Source organism: Dama dama, chromosome 33, assembly GCF_033118175.1.
Source record: "Dama dama isolate Ldn47 chromosome 33, ASM3311817v1, whole genome shotgun sequence".
Classification (NCBI taxonomy): domain Eukaryota; kingdom Metazoa; phylum Chordata; class Mammalia; order Artiodactyla; family Cervidae; genus Dama; species Dama dama.
This window is the reverse complement of record NC_083713.1, coordinates 46,426,502-46,447,466: the sequence shown is the minus strand read 5'-3', so window position 1 is coordinate 46,447,466 and position 20,965 is coordinate 46,426,502. Positions and strand designations below refer to the sequence as shown.

The following is a 20,965-nucleotide window of genomic DNA, read 5'->3' as shown; positions in this document are numbered from 1 at the left end:
ATTCTCCTTCATCCTTATTTCCCAAGTATGTGGAAAATGCTAAATTCAAAACTATTTCAAAGAACAAATGAAATCGCTATATTTTGATCATCAGATCTGTTTGCTCACTAGAACACTAGTATTGTGTTTCTATGTCACTGAAGGCCATACTGAAGATGGATAAATTTTGCTCATTTGCTGATAAGACTTGATAGTAATTATTTGTACTAAGTGTTTACACACATTGCCTTCATGTGTAATTGTCAGCTTAAGAGTGTTTCTCCATTAGCTAACAATGCATTTTAAAATAGTTGTATTCAATAATTTGCTTATGGAGAGCAGTTATCATTTGGAATTGAACCTATCTGGGGGACAGTTACTTGATGCTATTAAAATAATAACCTACTCTTAACCAACTCTTGTTGTCTGGCTATAGATGATACCTAAAACATATGCTCTAGATACAAAATTTAGATCAGCGGGGGCCTTTTAAATGGAATGAAAAATCAAGAAACCATTGGTTCCTGCCTTTGAGAAAACTGTGATCTATTTGGGAGGAAGAAACATAACAAAATGAAACAAAAGGATAATAATGCATAAAATAGAATATTTAGTCATGAGAATGTAAAATTGTACAGCTGCTATAGAAAATAGTATAGCAGTTTCTCAAAAATTAAAAATAGAGCTATTTTATCATCCAGAAATTCTACTTCTGTGTATATACTCAAAAGGATTGAAAGCAGGGTCTTAAAGATATTCACGCATCCATGTTCATTGCAGCATTATTCGCAATAGCCAAAAGGTAGAAATCACCCAAATGTTCACTGACAGATGAATGGATAAACCAAATACCACATATACATGCAAAACAGAACACTATTCAGCCTCAAAAAGGAAGGAAATTCTGACACACACACTATGAATGAACCTTGAGGACATCATGCTAAGTGAAATAAGCCAATTAGAAAAAGGCAAGCACTGCATAATTCCATTGATATGAGATCTTTAGAGTATTCCAGCCTCAAAGAAAGTAGAAGGCTGGTTGACAGGGACTGAGGGGAAGAGGAAATGGAGAATTATGTAATGCACATAAGATTTAGTTCTTGTAAGAAGAAAAAGTTCTGAGATGATTTTACAACAGTGTAATTAACTGCTGCTGAACTGTACACTTAAAAATGTTAAATATGGCCAACACTATGTTATGCATATTTTACCCTTAAAAAAATAGAATTGTTAGGACAAGGTGTTCAATTGTATAGCTCAGACAAATCTATTTGCCTAAAGACGTTTTGATCTGCAGGAAAAAACCCAGCCATTATAAAAAGTAATATGATAAATCATACACTTTATTCTCAGACAAGATAGCAAACTATATAAAAAATTACTGACTGATGAATGTGATAATTATGCTAATGGTGATGCTAATACTAGCAAATGTTTATTGAGAATTCACCAGGGCCTGGCACCATGCTAAGAGTATTTTGAATGGATTTAAATAATCAAAACAATTCTTTTGTATTATTCCAATTTTATAAGGAGGACTCTAAACTCAGCAAGGTTGATCAGTTTCCCAAAAGCAATGTGGTGGGGTGCCTGCCAGCCCCAGGCCTTTCTAACCCTGAAGAGTGTGCTCTCATAGAATCCCCAGGATAATTTTTCCATCACATATTTGCTACATACAGAAGACAGTGCAGACACTTATGAGAATTGCCAAAAACATCACTAAGCTTAGAAACCCTTCTCAGTTTCTACCTTAAATAGCAGGAATAGAGAAAAACTGGTTACTCACATCGCTCTGCAGTGCATAAGCCTTCTTGGCAAGGTCCACATTAACGCTGTCGGGCGGGTAGCTGTAATTGTGTAAGAGGTGCTTATAGTCCACATCGCTGGCAATTGCCTGAGATTTCTTAGCATGAGTGATTGGGAGCATGTCAAGAGGTGCCGTGTAGATAGTTTTTGACTTTTCATAGTCTTTACGATATTCACGCTGTGAATAAGAAATTACCAATTATTAATACAAATCTTCAACGGATTTGCAGAAAAGCAGAGATCTCTATTAAGCAATAAATACAAGTTAGAGATATAGACCCAAACATGTAGTGAGTGATTTTTTCTTAAAATTTGATATGTTTCACTTTATTGAACACCTCTCCCCCCAAATCATACATGGACAGATCTTCTCAAATCTTTTTTTTTTTTTAAGATCAAAGAGGAACTATCAGACATTATGAATAGGCCACAGTTTCTGCTTCAGCCAGCTATATTTTATTTTAAAATAGGGTTTTTCAAGGACCACTAATAAGCATTATTTCTACCAAGTTAATAACCGTTGAAGAGTTTTCCACTAAAGAAGTATTTTTTAAATTGTCAAAAATTATATGACAATCACTTCGTACTTCTGATTGTGTAAAATTGCTACTTTGTAAATAGGGCTGTACACTTGACTTCTTGACTTTTCTAAAGTCATCTTTAAATGAATAGTTACTGATTTTTCAACCTGACTATTCTAGTTTGGACAATAAATAAGCTCCACTGAGAACCCCAAAGGTTTTTGTTCATACTAAGTTTAATTTTGGTTACAATTTAAAAGAAGCTTCAGATTTCAGCAGCTACAAGACCTCAAAGGAGAAAAATTCATGAAACTAAGGCATGAAAGTAACCTTGGTCTTTATGTACAGTGTTCTCATAAACCAGATGTCCTGACCTAGGCCTCAGAAGGAACTTTCATTGGCTGGTTTTCTGGAATGGCTGGAGAGGGTGCTAATTAGGTCAAAGCCCAGCTTCATCATGTTTGCTCACCAATCACCTTAACAGAAAAATTCTGGCCCAGTACCCTTAGGAAAATTCTAAACCCATTATACCTCCGTATAATCACATAAGCGCTAAGACAGTGATCCAAGCTAGCAAGTATGGATGTGCATTATAAAGTCCTGCAGGAATTCCTTCTGCAAATAATCTGATCTTTTAGCTTTACTAGGGAATGTAATCTTCCTTTTAATCTTTCATGGGTAGTCAGTTTCATAGAATAAATATATCTCTTTAATTGTAAAATCTAGGCCCTGGTTTATGATGATAAAATATGGCCACTTTGTGATGGCATGCAAGAACACTGAAAAAATACAGTTTGTCTTTATTAGAAATAAACAAATAAAGCAATGTTATAACAGCAGTTGGTGTGTGGAACTGCTTTTGACTAAACTGTTTTGGTCATGCAGCTTACATGATCTTAGATCCCTGACCAGGGATCAAACTCATGCCCCGGCAGGGAAAGCACAGGGTACTAACCACTAGATCACCAGGGAATTCCCTCAACTATGTTGTTCTAACTCTCTTGTTCAAATTCAGATCAGCTCACACCTGTCTGTACATGTTGTCAAAGACCCAAATGGCTATATTTTTATTTTTTTATTTTTTTTCATTTATTTTTATTAGTTGGAGGCTAATTACTTCACAACATTGCAGTGGGTTTTGTCATATATTGACATGAATCAGCCATGGAGTAACATGTATTCCCCATCCGATCCCCCCTCCCACCTCCCTCTCCACCCGATTCCTCTGGGTCTTCCCAGTGCACCAGGCCCGAGCACTTGTCTCATGCATCCCACCTGGGCTGGTGATCTGTTTCACTATAGATAATATACATGCTGTTCTCTCGAAACATCCCACCCTTGCCTTCTCCCACAGAGTCCACAAGTCTGTTCTGTATTTCTATGTCTCTTTTTCTGTTTTGCATATAGGGTTATCATTACCATCTTTCTAAATTCCATATATATGTGTTAGTATGCTGTAATGTTCTTTATCTTTCTGGCTTACTTCACTCTCTATAATGGGCTCCAGTTTCATCCATCTCATTAGAACTGATTCAAATGAATTCTTTTTAACGGCTGAGTTATATTCCATGGTGTATATGTACCACAGCTTCCTTATCCATTCATCTGCTGATGGACATCTAGGTTGCTTCCATGTCCTGGCTATTATAAACAGTGCTGTGATGAACATTGGGGTGCATGTGTCTCTTTCAGATCTGGTTTCCTCAGTGTGTATGCCCAGAAGTGGGATTGCTGGGTCATATGGCAGTTCTATGTCCAGTTTTTTAAGGAATCTCCACACTGTTTTCCATAGTGGCTATACTAGTTTGCCTTCCCACCAACAGTGTAAGAGGGTTCCCTTTTCTCCACACCCTCTCCAGCATTTATTGCTTGTAGACTTTTGGATAGCAGCCATCCTGACTGGCATGTAATGGTACCTCATTGTGGTTTTGATTTGCATTTCTCTGATAATGAGTGATGTTGAGCATCTTTTCATGTGTTTGTTAGCCATCTGTATGTCTTCTTTCGAGAAATGTCTGTTTAGTTCTTTGGCCCATTTTTTGATTGGGTCATTTATTTGTCTGGAATTGAGCTTCAGGAGTTGCTTGTATATTTTTGAGATTAATCCTTTGTCTGTTCCTTCATTTGCTATTATTTTCTCCCAATCTGAGGGCTGTCTTTTCACCTTACTTATAGTTTCCTTTGTTGTGCAAAAGCTTTTAAGTTTCATTAGGTCCCAAATGGCTGTATTTTTAAATTGAAGTATAGTTGATTTACAATATTAGTTTCAGATGGACAGCATAGTAAGTCAGTAGTTTTATAGATTACACTCCATTAAAAGTTACAAGATAATGGCTATAACTGTGATAATTCTGTGCTCTAGAATATATCCTAATTGTGTATCTACTTTATACATAAGCAGTTTGTATCTCTTAAACCCCTCTATCTTGCCCCTCTCTCCCTCCTCCCACGGGTAACTACAAGTTTGTTTTCTATATCTATCTCTGTTTTGTTATATACATTCATTTTATTTTCTAGATTCCACTCTCAAGTGATATCATACAATATTTGTCTTTCTCTGACTTATTTTACAAGCATAATATTCTCTAGGTACAACCATACTGCAAATGGCAGAATTTCATTCTTATTTATGGTTGAGTGATACTCAGCAGTATACATATGCCACATCTTGTTTATCCATTCATTTGTTGGACACTTAGGTTGCGCCCATATTTAGCTATTGTAAATAAGACTGCTGGGAATATTGGGATGACTGTATCTTTTTGCACTAGAGTCTTCCTCTTTTCTAGGTGTATGCCCAGGAGTGGGACAGCTGGATCATATGGTAGCTCTACTTTTAGTTTTTTAAGGAACCTCCATACTGTTTTCCATAATGGCTGCACCAATTTACATTCCCACCAACAGTGTAGGAGAGTTCTCTTTTCTCTATATCCTTGCCAATATTTGTTATTTTTAGACTTTTTGATGATAGGCATTCTAATAGGTGTGAGGTGATATCTCATTGTTGTTTTGATTTGTATTTCTCTAATAATTAGCTGTTGTTGAACATTTCTTAAATTTTAAATTTATTTTTTAATTGAAGGATAATTGCTTTATAGAAGTGTGATGGTTTCTGCCAAAAATCAACCATGTTGAACATCTTTTCATGTGTCTGTTAGCCATCTATATGCCTTCTTTGGAAAAATGTCTATTCAAATTTTCTGCCCATTTTTTTTTGGATTGTCGCCTTGATACTGAGCTGTACGAGCTGTTTATATATTTTGGATGCTAACCCCTTGTGAGTTATATCATTTGCAAATATTTTCTATTTCATAGGTTGTCTCTTCATTTTGCTATGCAAAAGTTTAATTTAGTCCCATTTTTGTTTTTGTTTTTATTTCTTTTGCCTTATGAGACAGATCCCAAAAAATATTACTACAATTTATGTCAAAGAGGGTTCTACCTAGGTTCTTCTTCTAGGAGTTTCATGATTTCAGGTCTTTAATGCATTTTGAGTTTATTTTTGTATATGGAGGGAATGCTCTAAATCTCACCCTTTCACATGGTTAAAATGAAAGCAAAAGATATAAACACTTTTCTCTTTCATCATGAAAAACTAATATTTCACACTATGTTGAACATTCTTAACCACTCTTAAGGGATTCTCTAAGCATTTTAAAATATAGTGTATATTATAATTTGTGATAGTGTATGTTTGCCTCTCTATGCTAAGAATTTTAACTGGAAGATGATAGATGGCCTAAAGGCAAATATTTAGGGAATCCATGAATTCTCTGAAAGGTAAAGGTACGAAAAAATCTCCATTTTTCTAAAGAGACGGTCCAAATCTTTTATCAGATTCTCAAATGTAACTATAATTAATGGTATATTTTTCTTAGATCTAGGCCAATACTAATTACTAAAGTCAATAAAGAGCAAAGTTTGCTATACTAAGATTTTTATCTCTGACTCATGATTTTTCTTTCAAAATAAGGTCACTTTTTAAAACTTGATAATTTTAAAAGTTACTTTTCAATTAGAAAATATGAAAATAACTTAATGTTTTCCAAATGATGCTAAAAATTATACTCAATATTCTACTAAATATGAGCACATAGGTCTTTCAAAGTGAAATGGTAATCAAGTACAAACAATTTCTCTCCTCAAATGTGAGAGGTACAAAAACTTGGGGAATCATTCTCCTTTTAAAGTTCTGCTCAGCAGTTTGTTGTTATGAACCTGATGCAATCCTTTTACATCACTATCCTTGGCCATATTACCTGGGACACAATACTAAAAATAAGATGGATTGAGAAAAGCACTCACATCACTCTGGTTTTTGGCCGTCTTCAAAGAGTGCAGCATCTTGGGGTCATCATTAATACTGAGAGCTCCAACCATCTTCCCTTTGCTTTTCTCATAGTCTTTCTTATACATCACCTGTAAGGACATCACATGAGTCAGATCCCACTCATCAGGAAGCATCGCTGAGGCCCCCCCGCCCAGGTGCCCAGGCCATACTCACATCACTAGCGATCTTGGTGTTGGCTTTGGCTGCCAGCAGGGGAATGGCATCCACCTTAATGTCAAACTTCTTAGCTTTGGTCTTCTCCCAGTCATGCTTATAAATATTCTGGACAGAAAAATTTCAGCACAGGAATTTTAAGAACAATATCTAACACAGATTAACTCAGTAAAAATTTTAAAACAGATTGAAACTTTGTATATAGAGACTTATTTTACCTATTTAATGCTGTATTTACCAAATGATAGTATAGCTTATTATCTATCATCTGGCTTCTTTCCTCCACCACAAAATAAGTATAATATACTCTTTCCACTGTTCTGTAAACTTTCTAAAGACTCTGCTATTTTGATATATAAAGGATAATATAACGTGACAACCAACTGGAGAAGGGGAAATGTGACATTTCCTTATGAGAGTATGAGAGATCTTGTGAAACTCTAGGGATTGGTGGGAAGGAAGGCAGTATGGTGATTGAAAGAATGTTTCTGATAGTAACAGAGACTATGGAAAAAATGAAATCTAAAGGCTAACAAAGTCTTAAGGGCATTTAAGTTCAAAAGCTCCACTTAGCACTCTGGCAAGCATCTCAACAGTTGTTTATTTGCATAATTCCTAATCTGGTCTTTTTAAGCATTCATAATATTTCCTCTTCATGCATACACCAACATGCATGGTACTCACATCACTCAGGTTATAGGCGTTGACTCTGTGTTGTATAAACTGTGGAGCATCTGCTGGTATGTGGCACTTGAACTTCTCACCTTCATGCTTTGCCTTGTAATTCAGCTGAAAAGCAACAGAGAATAGCCAAACAGGTCAGGGTAGGAGCTTCCTTGAGTTTATAAAGGAGAATGTATATAGCTAAGTCACTACTATCCTTTTTAGAAAAATGACTCAAAGAAATAGTCTACCAGTCAAAATCCAGCAGAGGATCCAGACTCTCACTTCCTCTTTCATGGACACTGGTATAAAACAGCTCTGGGTTATCATTTTGTAAATGCCATCACAATGTATATATGGGAATCTCATTGTCCGCTGGGGTGTGCCTTGAGAACATGAACACTCAAAATCTATGTAATCAGAGCACTGACAAAAGTAGTAATTCTAAATAGAATTCTAGAACAGTTTAAAAGATACATAAATTCTTACCAAAAGTACAAGATATGGGACTTTATTTGAAATTTTTAAAAGGTGACATTAGGTGGAAGGAAGAGAGTGTAAAGAAGGAATGAGGCTGTTGAATTTTGGAGTTAAAGGCAAATGCACTCTTCTCAGAACCATGCATTTCAGATCCTTCAAGACAGAACCCCTGACTTCACCAGGACAAGAAGAGAGGGTGGTTCCTGTGTGCCATGCCACTTGCCGAGCTCAGTTGCAGCACTGATGTTATTAGTATTTGAAAGTAATGAAAGTCACTCAGTTGTGTCCAATTCTTTGCGACCCCATGGACTATATACAGTTCATGGAATTTTCCTGGCCAGAATACTGGAGTGGGTAGCCGTTCCCTTCTTCAGGGCATCTTCCCAACCCAGAGACTGAACCCAGGTCTCTCACATTGCAGGCAGATTCTTTACCAACTGAGTCACCAGGGAAGCCCAAGAATACTGGTGGGGGTAGCCCATCCCTTCTCCAGGGGATCTTCCTGGCCCAGGAATGGAACTGGGGTCCCCTGCACTGTAGGCAGATTCTTTACCAGCTGAGCTACCAGGGAAGCCCAGTGTTAGCTAGTTGTCCTTTACTGGGGCACAAAATATTAATATGCTGGGAGAAGTTGCACATGAACCAATATGTCTTTTGGATTACACTGACACCATTCCTTTCTTTCTTTTTTAAATTTTGTTGGTATATAATTGCCTTACAGTGTTATGGAGAAAACCATGATTCCAAAATATATGTGCAACCCAAAGTTCATAGAAGTACTATTTACAACAGCCAGGACATGGAAGCAACCTAAAGGTCCATCAACAGAGGAACGGATAAAGAAGATGTGGTACATATATATAATGGAATATTACTCAGCCATAAAAAGGAACAAAATTGTGCCATTTTCAGAGACATGGTAGGACCTAGAGATTGTCATAAAGAGTGAAGCAAGTCAGAAAAACAGATTAATCATATATTAATATGATTAATATATCAATATTTTCATTAATATTAATATATTATATGCTAATATATCGATATATTATTAATGTGATTAATATATAAATCATATATTTATGTGATTAATAGATATAAATCATATTAATGTATGTGTGTATAATGTAGAAAAATGGTAGACATTCCTTTCTTTACCAACTGCACATGAGATAATTCATGTTACTAAAAACCATGTTTAAGTAGGGCAAATGGAATATTACATCTTCCTGTCTTGAGGAGCACATGCTACTCCTCAGGATTTAGCTGTGTTCACACCTGGCTACTCAGGGTTTCCCTGGTGGCTCAGTTGGTAAAGAATTTGCCTGCAATGCAGGAGACCTGGGTTTGATCCCTGGGTCGGGAAGATCCCCTGGAGAAGGGAATGACTACCCACTCTAGTATTCCTACCTGGAGAATTTCATGGACAGAGAAGGTTGGTGGGCTACAGTCCATGGAGTTGCCAAAGAGTCGGACATGATTGAGCAATGAACACATACCTAGCTACTCAAAGTGGGGACTCTCTCCAGGCCTACCAAATCAGAATCTCCATTTATCACCCACATACACGTCAGTATTTGAGAAGCACTGCTGCATGGCTGGATCATTATACTTTAGACCTCCCTTGACTACCTAATCCAAAGTGCACCCCCGTCACTTTCTCACACATCATCTGATTTGAATTCTATATTATCAACATCCTATGTTAGTTTTGTATTATTGTCTGGCATCTTTCTTGTTTCCATGCTCTTTTTCTTTCTGCAAAGGCTTTGTTGGCAAACTCAGGAATGGGAAAAAGTTGCCTTGTTACCTAGTCAAGTAGCTGTTTTTGTTGTTGTCATTTAAGTTGCTTTGAAATTTTAGTATGCATTATTTTTGGAACGTGAGAGATCCTAATGAGCAAATTCCCACTAAAAATCGAGGAGTTACTGCAGAATTATTAGTCATTCTTACTATTGTCTGACACCATTCTTCCTGAGGTTACAATTCAGTCTAGCAGCTTCATTTGCATTTTATTGAATATATCTTGAAAAGTGACATTATTGGAATAATAGATGAGCCCATGAAGGTGAAATATGCAGATGCTGACGTCTAATAAGCAAAGCATTCTGGGTCACCCACACTTGCATTAATCAGGGCACTTACATCACTAAGCTGCTTTGTGTTGAGCTGGGCTTGCAACAGTACAGGAGTGTCAGTGACAGCTGTGAATTTGGTCTTATCTGGATGAACTTTGTAGGTATGCTACAAAAGAAGAGGTCTGTTAATGAAATTTCATAATGTTTCTTTAGATTTTTGTTCATATACACAATAACATGTACAAAGTTTCCAGCCAAAAATAGACTGCATTTTGTTCTTGAAAACTTGGTTGATGCATTCTCACTTCCTCTCTACCTCCCTCTCTCCTGAAGTTGCCTCCAAACTGGTTTCCCTGCCGCAATTCAGCAACCAGATTAGCCTCCCCCTGCCGAAGCCTTACAATGACTCACCACTGGACTCGGATTCAATGTAAAGTGGGCCTACCAGCCCTCCCCTACAGAATCCACCTTCCTCCCTCATCTCCTACCATTTTACCTCTTACTGCTGTCTGTTCCCTGGTACATGTCAGTTACCTCATCCTTTCAAGTCCTTACACGCTGAGAGTGTGTCTCTTCTCAGGCTGTTGTTCCCACTGCTCTTCCCTGGATCTTGGCACGGTTATACAGTCTTTGCCTTAGACCTTCCTTGACCTCCCAACCTATGGTATCCATCCAGTCTCCACGACCCACATCATTCTATTTTAACCCTATAGCATCAGTTTCGTTTTCTGATCTATCCTTCTAGTTTCTATGTTGTTTATCTTCTGTCTCTCCTTCTCAGATGCATACTGAACAAGAAGCAGCCCAACTTGTCCCCTATTCTTTCTCAGCACCAAGGACAGTGTCTGGCACATGCCAGCCCATCATGTAAAACATACACCTATCTCTTACAAATCACCATGTTCATTCTTTCCCCAAAAGTCGTGTGTGTGTGTGTGTATGTGTGTAGATATGTACATACTGACTATTGGAAATAAAGGTTTATAAAACCTGAAATCATTTTGTAAAAAATAATTTTCTTCACAGTAATTTTTATATTCCCCAATTCTATCCAAAAAATAAAATTTAACATCTGCTAACCATTAGATGCTAGCATTTAAACTGCTGAATTGAACACTAGATGGCACAAGAATGCCAAACACAATCTCAAAACTTCAGGGCGGCTGACTTACATCTTTACACTTGTCTAGCTTCTTGATTGCTTCGTACTCTTGTGTTATTGTCTGAGGGAAATAGCATTTCCCTTTATCTTCTTCATATTCTGCTTTGTAATTTTTCTGTAATGAGAAAGAACAAAAATAGATCATGATATCTATTGTCCCAACAATGTTACTGAGAAGCACGAAAAATTGTCTTCAAACTTACATCACTGTTTTGAGCTGAAACTCTCATGCAGTGTACTTGATATGGGTCCTCAAAACTGCCTATATAATGTCCCAAAACATTCTGTACGTATGAATCTTTATATTTAGCCTGAAAAAGAAAACATATGTTTTCAAACTCAAATAGACAGTTATTTATCAGACAGGAGGAGAGCCCTCAAACCCGAGAGGTAACTGTGGCCTTTCGAACCTCGCTGAAGTTCTTCAGCAGGGTATCAAGTTGATATTTAGGAGTCTCACAGTAATTCATGCTCTTTGCCTTTGTCTTCTCATAGTTTTCCTTGTATAATCTCTGTCAAAGGAAAAAGAAAATAAAACAAAGAAAATAGAATAATATATCTCATGGAATAGAAACTATTCATGTCACTGCTATACTTTACTGGAATAGAAATTTTTGTATTTCTTCAGCATTTATTTTCTACAAAGCAGAAAAGCAGAATAAATATGGTAAGGGCTCTTGTCTTATATGATCTAGTCTGCAGTAACCATAAATATATTCACAGTACTTATCCTAATATTTCTCAGCCAGAATAAATCACAGCTCACTAATGTTGCTGTCTAAGCAACTTTTTATCTTAAAATATTTTTTCCCACTTGAATGTGTTTGAAGGAAAATGATTCTTTAAGCATTGGTATGAAATATTGTAAAAGGTATAAAGTGGAGTTTCAATACTTAGGCACAGTTGTAGAAAAGTATTCCATTCAGTACTTGATGCAAACACATCTTACAATACCTCTGGAAGCTGGCTTTTATCATTAAAACCTAAATTTCACTTTATAACAGTGATATACAAAATATGACTTTTCTGTGTTATTGAGTGCATTATGTAGTACTTCACATTCTCTTTTAATTCTTCCATAAGTAAATCCAAAAAGTATCCTCAATAAAGACAGTGATATTTATAAGTGATATAGAATAGGTAATATTTCTTCTTTGCTATGAATTAGAAAAGCAATTTTTGTAAAAAAATTATTTTTAATAAAATATTTTAAGTCTTTAATATGAGATGAGTATTTTATAAAATTTTTAAAATAAAATACTTAAGCTTCACTGAGTTTTCCCTCCTTTGTCTGTAGCCTGGTTTTCTCACTTCTTGTCTTTCATTTTTCTGTATATATTTTTGTCAAGTACCTAGAGTTAGGTCATGGCATGGAATGAATAGCTGTTTAGACATACTGAGATACTGAGCTCATTTCCAGAAAAAATAATAAGGAAAATGGTATTGTTAGTGACATTTACCTCCTAATAAAACAGAAGGCATTAAGGGATTAAGGGAAGCTTTACAATACTCTCTGGTGTCTCAAAGTACAGAGACATCATAAGAATGAGGAAGTTAATCATTCTTTACCACTGGGTTTTAATGTTTCATTTGTCATCCTGAATCTGAGATTTCATTAGGCTAATGTCTCATCCAAGCTTATATTAAACAGTAAGTACAGCCACATCTAAAGACAGGTTCAGAAAAGCACTCACATCACTCTGGTTTTTGGCCGTCTTCAAAGAGTGCAGCATCTTGGGGTCGTCATTAATACTGAGAGCTCCAATCATCTTCCCTTTGCTTTTCTCATAGTCTTTCTTATACATCACCTGTAAGGACACCGTATGAGTCAGATCCCACTCATCAGAAAGCATCGCTGAGGCCCTCCCGCCCAGGTGCCCAGGCCATACTCACATCACTAGCGATCTTAGTGTTGGCTTTGGCTGCCAGCAGGGGAATGGCATCCACCTTAATGTCAAACTTCTTAGCTTTGGTCTTCTCCCAGTCATGCTTATAAATACTCTGGACAGAAAAATTTCAGCATAGGAGTGGGCAAAAATGATATGCATGCTATCACACTTTATAGACTAAAGGGTAACCCAATACCCAATAGTTTGTCTCAATATAAAATAGACCATTTTCATTGTTTAAGAAATTTTAGATCATTCATTTTAGACAATTCTTAAGATGAATCTTCCTGTTCTCCAAGGTTAAGCTTCTCTACTCACCATGAGAATACTTCATTACATTAACTTCATTCTAGTTATCATAATAATATTTGATTCCTAACACTGAATATTTTACAGAGTAGCACAAATAATCTATAGTCAACTTACTTTAGTATTATATAAAGGTACCATTTTCATTTGATGTCAAAGTTCTCTGAAAAGGTTATTTTACAAATCATTATATTCACTGATGCTAGATAATTTTAGTACTTATTTATAGAATTGTTGAAAAAATTGAAATCCTCATGGGTCACTTGACTTTTCTATAAAATTAAGTTAGGAAATGAAAAATAGCAATGGATACCTGGCCTTATGCCTTCTGAATACCCTGTATCTTTGTCAGGGCAAGTTCTCTTACATGTAGAAATGAGTATTGTTTGTGTGATATAAGGGAAATCATGGGCTTGAGAAATAAATGAAATCAAACTGTATCTTAAATATCAGGTCCTGAAAGAAAATTATAGTATAATATAAAAGAATATATGGCTAAAAGAACATTAAGATTTGAGATTAAACATATATGAACAGTGACATTTTGAGGGTTGCCTCAAATATATTAAAATTGTCTCATTGTGTGAAGCTACTTATAAGATTGCTAGGCACATTTTATAAGGGCAGTTCAAAGTTACCCTGGCAGAGGGAACATGATATAAATGTTAACCCTTATTCCCATTTTTAACGCTGAAATGTTTGTTCAATGAGGCAGTTCAAAAGTAAAAGCATAGTTGTCAGTGTAACAGAAGGCCTAGTGCATGAGAAACTCACATCGCTCAGGTTATAGGCGTTAACTCTGTGCTGGATAAAGGCCGGCATGTCTGGAGGTATGTGACACTTGAACTTTTCGTTTTCATGTTTCGCTTTGTAATTTAGCTGAGGAGGGGGGAGGGAAACAACAAGCAAATTAGTCCTCTATTCAGAAGAATTGTTACAAAACACAAAAGAAAAAAAATCATGTGGAGTACATTTCATAAAATGTAAAATACATTTTGTTAAATAACAACTGACAGAGTTGTCATGATCAAAAGAGAAATCCAGAGTGAGGGTAGGCCACCTTTCTTATCAGCACCTGCGTGGTGGATCGTTGATGCTATTATCACATCTGGCATCATGGGAGGATCCTAATAAAGGGAAGTGGCTACTTTTCATACACACAAGCTCCCCTCCTTAAATATCACAATTGGTCCTATAGATTCTGAGAGTGTCAGCCTTTCTTCCTCTCGGCTGTCATTGCTCAAGCACTGGAGAATATTTTCTAACAAGCCTGATTATGTCCCCTCACATGCATGATGGTTTGTGGATACTCTAACTGAAGCTTTCATTTCTGGCCATAAATCTACTCAAGTTATTTTTATTTTCATTTTTTTTTAGCTCAACATAAATTTGAAAATTCACACTTAAAATTCATATGTTAAAACATATCTCAAAGACTCCATTTCCCAAAAATAAACTTGCACAAGGGAGAGAAATCCCATGTACTGAATACCTGCTCTGGGCCAGGATGTGTACCATGCACATATTTCCTTTCATTTCATCTTCAAAACAAGCACATATTATCAAAGGGAACTGTGAGGTATAGAGAGATTCAACAGCTTGCCTAGGCCCCCAGGCCCGCAGGTCATAAAAGACAGAGTTAGAATTTGAATCCAGTTTTCCCTCGTGGCTCAGACAGTAAAGAATCTGCCTGCAATGCAGGAGACCTGGGTTCAGTCCCTGGGTTGGGAAGATCCCCTGGAGAAGGGAATGGCAACCCACTCCAGGATTCTTGCCTGGAGAATCCCATGGACAGAGGAGCCTGGCAGGCTACAGTCCACGGGGTCGCAAAGAGTTGGACAGGACTGAGTGGCTAACACTTTCACCTTTGTCTGACCCCCAAATTCAGGTGCTCTCCAGTGCATTAAGCTACATTTAGTTTCTCTTCTACAACTCTTATTGCAATTGTTATCCATCCAAGAGGATGCAAGTTAACTATTTTAGGTGATTACAAATGTATACAAGTTAAACTCATTAAAACTTACATAGTCTTTTTAAAATAAACGTGACAAGGATAAAAATGCTTTTTTATAAATGGATTCCAAGTACAGAGCTATATCATTCCTCAAAACTGGATTTCTTGGATATTTAAGAGAACTTACATCACTCAGCTGCTTGGAATTGACTTGAGCTTGCACCAGAACAGGAGAGTCAGTAACTTGAGTGAATTTTGTCTTATCTGGATGGACTTTGTAGGTGTGCTGTGGGAGAAAAGAAATCAGGTTTAGTGTAGTATCACTTGTCAAAATCTGAGCTGGCCTATAGGCCAAGCTAGCATATCCCCATGCCTCCAAAGAAAAGAAACTTGTAGGAAACAAAACACATTTTTTTCTAATTAGACTGTAGTTTTTTGGGAGGATGCTCTTACATCTATATAGGAAACTGTCCCATGTCTTCAGATTCCTGATTATTTTTCTTCGGGAAAATGAGCTAGAATTAACACTTGAGTCGTATGGGTGGCCACAGGGAAAATAGTATATCTATTAAAAAGTAAATTGTGTTTCTTACAGTCTCCTGCTTACATTTGTTTGCAGAAGTGTCAAAACTGTAAAAATATCTTGACCACTAGATACTGTGGAGGTTGGTAATGTTCATAGTATATACCACAGACTTACATCTTTACATTGATCTAGTTTTTTGATCGCTTCATATTCTTGAGTTATGGTCTGGGGGAAGAAGCCTTTACCTCTGTCCTCTTCATATTCTGCCTTGTAGTTTTTCTACAAGAAAAAGAAATGAGACATAAGGATGCAACCACTCTACTCACGCCCTGAAAATGTGCTATTTGGAAAGTCAAACAACTGCCTTAGAACTTACATCACTGTTCTGAGCTGCGACTTTCATGCAGTGTGTATGATACGGATCCTCATAGCTGCCTACATAATGTCCCAAAATATTCTTTAAGTAGGAATCTTTATATTTAGTCTGAAAGACAAAACATATATCATTTGTTTATTGGCAAAATGATGGGTCTTCACCCTCACAGAGGGAATGACTGGGGCGGGGGGGTGTCTTACATCACTACTGAAGTTGTGCAGAACTGTATCAAGCTTAAATTTGGGCGTCTCACAGTAATTTATGCTCTTTGCCTTTGTCTTTTCATAGTTTTCCTTGTATAGTTTCTGTTAAAGGAAAGAAAAAATCATTTAAAGTGGGTTCCTATTACTCCCATGCTGATTATTATTGCACTTGTATTTTCCAACACTAAACAAAGGAAGAAGAAAAAAAGATATTACCTGTCAACTGTCTTAAAACTAACAATCACACATTGGGGTGTCGTGAATGATTTAAACCTTTTCTATTAGCAATCATTATAAAGCATACATTTTTAATATGCTCCAAAAAATTAAGAAACCAATATATTGCCTCAGACCAAATCCTTAGTTGCAGAGGTGCTTGAGTATTTCTGACTTACTGCCTTTTCTACCTGTCAACTGACATACTCTTTCCTCACTAATGATGCCCTGAGAAACAGGAACATTTTGAGCAACAGTAAATTTCTCATTTTTTAAAAAACAAACCTTCATGGAAAAAGCCTAGCACACAGGGAAATACACACTCTTCCTCCTTCTACCAAGGAAAAATTCCTTATTATATGAACAGACTGTATATCTTAAAAATAAGGTATATACAAACAGTCTACCAACCCTTCTCTTCTGCTAGACTTATCTTCAGCTCTAACCATTATTGGATTTTACAGTGCCCAACTGATAAAGCATATCATTGTCATTTTTTCATGCTCATTAACTTTTTATTTTATCTTGGACTATAGCCGATTAACAATGTTGTGATAATTCCAGGTGGACAGTAAAAGCAATCAGGCATACATACACATACCGGTGCTGTTCATTTTTAATATTTTTATATTGTTGTCTTTTTCAACAAAATGGATTTGAACTTGGGTTTTTATGTTCAATAAAGATGACCTTCATTCAGGAAACAGTGCTTTGCACTGATTTCCCAGTAGAGCTATTTGACCAGATTCATTTCTATCCTCTCACCTGCCACATCACTCACCCCACCTCCTCAGTCACATGTACACATATCTATGGTACTGATTTAACTCAAGGGACAAAGATAACTCACCCACACATAATCTCAAATACTGGGAAACTTAACACTACCTGATCAAAAGGGAAACAGTCAGCTGACAGTTTGTTCAGTCTCTTTATATACATAATCAAAGTGGCCTTGAGCTGTGAGTCTTCTAATGCCAGGCCAATTCTCACTTCTCTAGTGTATTTGAAAGATAGTGGATTAGACAAGCTCTTAATTCCACTATTAGAAATTCCTGTGAAGACTGAGGGAGCCATCTTTTCAGTTTTGCTCTCTGCAAATGATGGTTTCTGGGGTCAAGACCTGAATAGAAAGTGGTGGAGGTTAGGGAGAGAAGTTGTGAAATACAGGGTATTTCCCTTCTCTCCAGCAGCAGGCTTGAAGAACACAAAGGTAGGGCACTAACTGGCTCCTAGTCCTTCCCTTTCAAAGTCTCCTTCTGCCTCCATCAGAATCACTACAAAACTCCTACAGTGTACTCTTTGCCCACACAAAGGCACAGGCTCCTGGCGTTTCAAGGAAATGAGGATTTCCCTGCCCACTGAACTAGTCCATAGGCTCCCCAGATTGACACATATCATACCCAGAGACACTAATGGTTAGCTCCAGGGAAACTGCTACCCCATAACCCTCAAGTATTTGCGAAGTTCTATTTGCATTTAGTCATTATAGAAGGAGAGAAATTTCATCCCTCTTGTAGTTTAGGTTAAAAAAAAAAGCACTTTTGACAAGAATATACTTACATCACTCAGGGCATCTCCTGCCGCCTTCAGCTGCCTGAGCAGTGGGTTTTCTGAAGCAGGAAGTACATTATAATCTGCTTTTCCTTTATTCTTTTCATAGTCTTCTTTGTATTTTACCTGTGGGAGTGAAATAAAGTGATAAAGTAACTCTCTATGTTACTTTTGTTCTCGTTCTCTTTTACACATATTATGACATAGTTCCATGAATCAATTTTCTCTTCAGAAAACTGGCAGCTTGACATTCTGTAAACAAAATATTCATAGTAACTCATAACAGCAGTGGAGAAACTGCATACATTTTCAGGATATCTTTTCTTCCCATCATTTATTCATTCAAAAGTATCCATAGGACATTGATTATGCACCTGGTTCTGGGACAGATTCAAGAAACAGTAATACACGGTCCCTGCCCTCAGAGAGGGAGGGAGGGAGGGAGTGGGACAGAAATAATAGAAGAAAGATATACATCATGATAATGACAGTGCATCATGTCCTGGATACCTGCTGCTCCAGAATCCTCATTCAGCTCTTAACTTCTAGCTGCCTATCTGCCAACACATGTTTAAAGAAAATCTAGAAGCATCATCAATCTAGCCTTTTATGCCTCATCTGTGACTATGTGTGTGAGCACATGTATATTTAATGTACATGTGGGAGGAGGAGGAAGGGGTAGGGGCTAGATAAATGGTGACAGCCTCATCTTTTCCTCTGCCCTCCCTACTTTTCACCTTTAATTCCAGCTCCAACAGAAGCTTAAGTAAGGGCACACCCCCCCCCCACACCCCCACAGGAGCATGTCCAAAGGGAAGAATGAGAAAAAAAGAAACTGATCCTAACCTTGACCATGAGCCCCCGTGCCATTTATTTCTTCAAGCAAAGTAATTTTGGAATACAGACATGTTCAGGAAATCCTAGATAATCTGCCAATATTTAAGAACCTCAGAAAACAATTGGCTCGGTCTCCAAAGGCGGGAGATACACAACTGAACCAGATGTACCACCCCTACAGCCCACGTGGGGGACTCACAGAGGATGTTCTTTAGAAGTGGAGGATGTAGACAACCTCTTATAGAGGTATCTATTTCCATGACCAATGGAAACAACTAGAAAGGAAATTCCACAGACCTACTATCCCTGTACCTGCATCTGGGATTCACAGCTTCCTCTCCTCTTTCAGGAAAAGTCATCCCCTGCTCTTAAGCACCAGGTCCCTGCCCCTTTCTCCTACTCTAGGACAATGCTCCAGCCACTCTCCCTCCCCTCCTCAATATGATCTCATTTTCCCTCTACACTTGATTTTTCTTCTATTAGCCTAGAAACATGGCATTTTTGTCTCTAACCTAAAAAAATTCCCTCTTCACCTATTTATCCATCAGCTACTACCCCTTTCTCTTCTTTTCTTCTCAGGAGTCAAGTACACTCATATTCTTCTATTTCTCTCTTTTCATTCACTCACAAACCCTTTCTAAACACTCAACCAAATTGCTCTTATTAAGTTCACCAAACACCATTCATTGATAAACTCATTTAAGAAACATTTGACACAATTACTCCCTTCTCCTTTCACCATCTTCCCAAGACAACCCTCTTACCTAACTTTGCTTCTACCCCATCTCACTGATGTCTTCACAAGGAAGCACTCCAGAGTCCAATCCTTGTAGTGTAGTTCTCTACATTTACTCCCTTAAGGCCTCCAGTCTTATGACATTAAATATGATTCATATGCTACTGATGCCCAAATTTATATAAACTTTCCAGATATCTCCCCTGAAATGGCAGATTCATATAATCAACTGCCTACTTGACATTTACATTTCTCAAAGGTATCTCAAAATTTACAGGTCTGAAGTTGAGCTCATGTTTCCCCTGCAATAAGAAATTATCTACTCCTTCTACCATGTTCCCTACCTTGACAAAGGGAAACCCTATCCATCTAGTTGCTTAGACCAAACTTTTCTCTCATATTTCATATTCAACTCTTCAGCAAATCAGGTCAGCTCTAATTTTGAAATACTTCTCATCACTTTTGCGGCTACTCTCCTGGTCCAAAACATTACCGTCTTGCACCTGGATCCTGAAATAGTCTCCTAAGTGTCATGATCTTCCTACTTTCACGCCTCCTGCAGAGCCAACGCAAGGCTTATAATAAAATCTGATTGGCTTTGAAGTTGTTGCTCTTTCTAGAGCTTTAGAACACCTGTTGCTGTTTGGTCGCTAAGTTGTGCCCAACACTTTTGCAACCCCATGGGACCCCCTGTAGTTCACCAGGCTCCTCTGTCCATGCATTTCCCAAGCAAGAATACTGGAGTGGGTTGCCATTTCCTCCTCCAGGGGATCTTCCTGACCCAGGGATCGAACCCATATCTTCTTCATTGCAGGCAGATTCTTTACCCGTGAGCCACCAAGGAAGCCCCCCTTTAGAGTGCTTAGGAGTAGACTAGTTACCAAAGTCACTCTATAGACTATATGAGCAAATCCACGGATTCATGTGTCTTGTCAGTGACTAGATTTTCACTAGTTAATAAGAAAATAGAAAAATAATGGTAGTTGCAAGTGTGAGAGTGTCTGTATTCAAAGAACGCTGCCAGTTGCCTTCTCTTGAGAAATTCTTTTGTCCTTTCTACTTCTGGGTATCAAAAGGTCCTTTAGTCTATGAAATGCTGAAGATGGTAGCTGAGTATTGTGAATTCTCCTGCATGGCAATTTTTTTTTTTAAATTGGTAGCCCTATTATAAT

At 37.3% G+C, this 20,965-nt stretch overlaps 1 protein-coding gene across 1 annotated transcript in view; it reads right to left on the bottom strand.

The window, feature by feature from the left end:
• The window catches only part of NEB (nebulin), a 216,959-nt gene that overhangs the window by 176,742 nt on the left and 19,252 nt on the right, over window positions 1–20,965 (bottom strand). Inside the window, exons 11-26 of the mRNA XM_061135714.1 lie at window positions 18,230–18,346; window positions 16,448–16,552; window positions 16,248–16,355; window positions 16,046–16,150; window positions 15,533–15,631; window positions 14,166–14,270; window positions 13,087–13,194; window positions 12,888–13,001; window positions 11,604–11,705; window positions 11,397–11,504; window positions 11,204–11,308; window positions 10,099–10,197; window positions 7,498–7,602; window positions 6,814–6,921; window positions 6,615–6,728; window positions 1,769–1,966 (exon numbers count right to left, since the gene is read on the bottom strand). Of these exons, the coding sequence (XP_060991697.1) occupies window positions 1,769–1,966; window positions 6,615–6,728; window positions 6,814–6,921; window positions 7,498–7,602; window positions 10,099–10,197; window positions 11,204–11,308; window positions 11,397–11,504; window positions 11,604–11,705; window positions 12,888–13,001; window positions 13,087–13,194; window positions 14,166–14,270; window positions 15,533–15,631; window positions 16,046–16,150; window positions 16,248–16,355; window positions 16,448–16,552; window positions 18,230–18,346 (1,800 nt within the window). The remainder of the gene's footprint in view (window positions 1–1,768; window positions 1,967–6,614; window positions 6,729–6,813; window positions 6,922–7,497; window positions 7,603–10,098; window positions 10,198–11,203; window positions 11,309–11,396; window positions 11,505–11,603; window positions 11,706–12,887; window positions 13,002–13,086; window positions 13,195–14,165; window positions 14,271–15,532; window positions 15,632–16,045; window positions 16,151–16,247; window positions 16,356–16,447; window positions 16,553–18,229; window positions 18,347–20,965) is intronic.